The sequence below is a fragment of the Diaphorina citri genome, unplaced genomic scaffold (genome assembly GCF_000475195.1).
Source record: "Diaphorina citri unplaced genomic scaffold, Diaci psyllid genome assembly version 1.1 scaffold44959, whole genome shotgun sequence".
Classification (NCBI taxonomy): domain Eukaryota; kingdom Metazoa; phylum Arthropoda; class Insecta; order Hemiptera; family Psyllidae; genus Diaphorina; species Diaphorina citri.
Genome location: NW_007422279.1, coordinates 1 through 522, shown reverse-complemented (window position 1 = coordinate 522; position 522 = coordinate 1). Strand labels below are relative to the sequence as shown.

The following is a 522-nucleotide window of genomic DNA, read 5'->3' as shown; positions in this document are numbered from 1 at the left end:
ATCTACGATACACTCATCAATCATCCTTCCGTCACAAAGTTACCAAATGTCAAAGGCATGCCCATGAATGTTCAATTCTTTGATCACAAAGTACATGAAGGCAGACACCTCCATGAGACAAGCACTTGGAACGCCTTTGAAGTGAATATTCTACTCAATCTATCAAGCTATTTGCTCAAGCAAGGCTATCGTTGTAGAGATATCACCATTATTTCTGCTTATAGTGGACAGGTGGAATTGTTTGAGGAAACAATCAGTACCAGGTTCACACACTTGACTGATATTCGCGTTACAACTATTGATGCATATCAAGGGGAAGAGAACAAAATCATCTTACTCTCCCTTGTCAGGAGTAATGTTCATAATAACGTTGGTTTCCTAAAGACTGTGAACCGGGTGTGTGTGGCATTATCCAGAGCTAAGCAAGGTCTGTACATCATGGGTAATATGAAGTGTCTATCAGCAGATAGTCAACTGTGGCAAGAGATCAAGAACAAACTGGTAACTCGTCGTTCTATCAAT

At 40.4% G+C, this 522-nt stretch overlaps 1 protein-coding gene across 1 annotated transcript; it reads left to right on the top strand.

Annotated features, from left to right (window-relative positions):
- Positions 1–6: 6 nt before the first annotated feature.
- LOC108254326 (helicase required for RNAi-mediated heterochromatin assembly 1-like) lies at positions 7–516 on the top strand (the record flags this gene model as incomplete). The annotated part of the gene is made up of 1 exon (XM_017449333.1): positions 7–516. A coding segment is annotated over exon 1 (459 nt), but the record flags the coding sequence as incomplete, so codon positions are not given.
- Between the last annotated feature and the right edge of the window lie 6 nt (positions 517–522).